This window comes from Amblyomma maculatum, chromosome 1 (genome assembly GCF_055883805.1).
Source record: "Amblyomma maculatum isolate TAMU_Amacu chromosome 1, ASM5588380v1, whole genome shotgun sequence".
Classification (NCBI taxonomy): Eukaryota; Metazoa; Arthropoda; class Arachnida; order Ixodida; family Ixodidae; genus Amblyomma; species Amblyomma maculatum.
Window position 1 is genome coordinate 254,732,656 of NC_139344.1, and position 3,100 is coordinate 254,735,755.

General features: G+C 43.5%; 1 protein-coding gene across 1 annotated transcript; it reads right to left on the reverse strand.

The window, feature by feature from the left end:
- Positions 1-1,188: 1,188 nt before the first annotated feature.
- LOC146206264 (uncharacterized) lies at positions 1,189-2,700 on the reverse strand. The gene has a single exon (XM_084608669.1). The coding sequence runs from the start codon at positions 2,698-2,700 to the stop codon at positions 1,417-1,419; it is 1,284 nt and encodes a 427-aa protein (XP_084464795.1). The 3' UTR covers positions 1,189-1,416.
- Positions 2,701-3,100: the final 400 nt, after the last annotated feature.

Genomic DNA, 3,100 nt, shown 5'->3' on the forward strand with positions numbered 1-3,100 from the left:
TCAAGTAAAAATGCGAACCAAGTATACTTAGGCTGAAAAATCGTCAACCTAAAGAAAACACACCCAAGGCTCGGCGTCGTACCAATTGCTGAATTAAATGAAGAATTTTAAGAAAATAATGAAAAAGCCCAACCCTGTTAGGCTAACGTACCGCAACCGAAGCACGGTGCTAAGCAATAGAAGCACAAAATTGACTTTAATGGAGGTAGTTGTTGCGGTGTAGACCATCGAATCCTCGCAGGAGCTTCAATTGTGTCATATGACACATTCGAGACACGGGGAATGATAATCGCCCTGTGGAACCACTCGCGATTTTCACTTCACACACCCACGCTTTGCGTTCAGTGGCCCGGCGGTTAAATATACTCGCTGCAAATCACCCGAAGTCATATAACCGAATGGCGCGGACAAACAGGCTTTGAGACGGTTTTTTTTTTTTTTTTTTTTTTTTTCAAGAAGTTGCTTGGAGGAGCCAGCGGCCTTGGTTCACCGTTGTTGCAAAGTGACACAGGCCATTCACATATACGCAGAGGGGAGCCTTCTTGAAACTATAAATTGCATCGGCGGGCGGGAAGGATGACGCCTCTTTACTGGGTCGTTGGAAACCGGTTTTTCAAAAGTCCAGAGAGGAGGCTTTTCGAATCTCCCTCGCCCGATAAAAAGGCCTATACGATAACCTGGAAACGCTGCAGATGACATCAGTGGGGAAAAGAACATTTCCTGTTGGCGCCGCATCTGAAGAAACAAAACAACTCGGACGCGAAAACATGGGCTCTTAATTTTGGTTGGTGACAATATTTCAAAGCATTAAACACACCTTACCAGTAAATGGCTGAAACAGCAAAACCATGCCATGGTCTGCCAGCACATTCTTCTGGTCAGCAGGTGTATGATCGCCGAGGTCAACAAAGCCTTCGATATCGCCTTAATTGAAAAGGAACCCAGAAGGAACACTGCTTAATGTCCAAACATATTTCAATACAGATCAGAATATATATATATATATATATATATATATATATATATATATATATATATATATATATATATATATATATATATATATATATATATATATATATATATATATATATATATATACTTTCTTTTATCACCTTTTTCGCGCCAGAACGAGCTCCAGGAATATTCCAGTGTATTCTTTTATCACTTCTCTAGATCTATGTTGGGGAGTGGCAAATCGTTCCTACTTTTGTTAGCAGAAATTCAGCCTAGTTTTTGTTCAGTGAACTGACGTTTGTATCGCTCACGCACGCTGACCGCCCCTGAAATGTAGACAGACATAAAAGCCTCCTTTCCGGCTGTTTGTGGGCGCATACCTGTAATCTGTGTAGACATGCTTAGCAAAACTCATTTTCCGTATATGGCACAGAGCATTCCAAGAATCTAATAAAAACTTTACTCACCAACTGACTTCACACTTAGGTTCTCCGATAGCTTTAATTCGTCAATGATGAGGCCACCATGACGACTGTAAACATCCATGGTCTTCGTCTTTTCGTTTAAGGCATTGAAGACTTTAGCGCTGAGGCCAAAACCACCTTTGAAACGCTTCAGGTACTTTTGAAGGCAAGTTCGTCCTGGTAGGACCATAATGGCTTCTCTTCGGAGGTGCTCATATAACTTCGGACTTCGCATCCTCATCAACATACATTCTAGAATCCATTCGTCGTCGTATCGCATGCCTTTATGCGACTTTCGTCGTGCAGCCAGGAAACAATTTTTTACAGCCAGCTGTTGCTTTGTGGGAAGGGACTTAATTTTGCTGTCAAATGTTTTTTCACAAAGAGCCTCATTTTGTTCTTTCATGTGAGCCATTTGCATCATTGCGCCTGCCAACTTTTTCTTAGTCCTTGATAGAATTCGAGATATGTTCTTTGATTCTTTCTTTTCATCAGACTTCCTCGCAATTTCACTTTCCCTTCTCTTTTGTCTGCATGCTTGGTTTTGAGCCAGAATTCTCAGGTACTTGCAGAAAGCACAGGACTCTCCATCGGATTTTACTGATAGCAAACACTTCTCAGAAAAAATCATGCCCCTGTAGGAAGTGTACTTTCCAGAAGCAGGCTTTATGCCGCATCCACCACAAAGAGCTGTCAATGAAACTTCCTCGATCAAGGATTCGGCCTCTTCGCATGTCATGACAATTTGTTCTGACTTCTTTCTTCCCCTCAGGTAAACCGTTGCCACTGATTGTCCATCAGGTGAAGGCCTTTCAAACACTACCATTTTTTCCGTGAAAATGATGGCGAAATTATTTTCTTCGGCTTCACAGTAGGCGTAAGCCAATGATTCCGCGGGAAACGTTGGTACTCTCATCCAAGTTATTGGAATAGATATGTTGAGGAATGGGTGCATGCTCTCGCTGGTAATTGGAGGGGGTTGCTCAGCAGCAGCAGCGCTTGCTACTTCAGGACTACAAAGTTTGGAGCAATTTTCATTCATTTCACCTCCATTGGCGGGCCGAGACTCTTCAAGGATCACTGGTTCGGCACTCCCAATGGCTGAACTCAACTCGGAGGTTTCTGGCTCACCACGCCTGCAACGCTTTGCTGGAGGCTCTTTCTCGCACAGATTTCTACTTTTCCTTTTTGCTGGCGATTTGCGCGCAAGATGTTTAGGGTAATCCGGGAATATAGTAGGTATGGCGTCGGGCTTCAGACGTGGTTTATCGAAGCTCATTTGTAACGCCGTTCACGGTGACACGGAACACGCGCTCAATATAGTCGCTCTCAAAATGTTTCTCGCACACCACAGCCATTGACGATAACTTTCTGTCTTTTCTTTTGATGCGGCGTTCCCATTCTGCGAGCCGCGTAGCATCAGATGGTGCAGTAAACATTGAAACTCTCTCCTTGTTCGACCGGAGACCGCTTTTGCAGAAAGGCACAAAGCAAGCCTTCTCTTTGAACTGCCGCTTTGGTTTCGACATATTTCCGTGCAGACAAAACTACAATCAAGAACTCATTTTGTTCTTCGTAGATATGATGAAAAAAAAAAAAAAAACAGCGCCCAAAGGCGCACACAGCGCACGTACACAGCGCACGCACACAACGGATTCAGCCACACCGAAATTGCTACA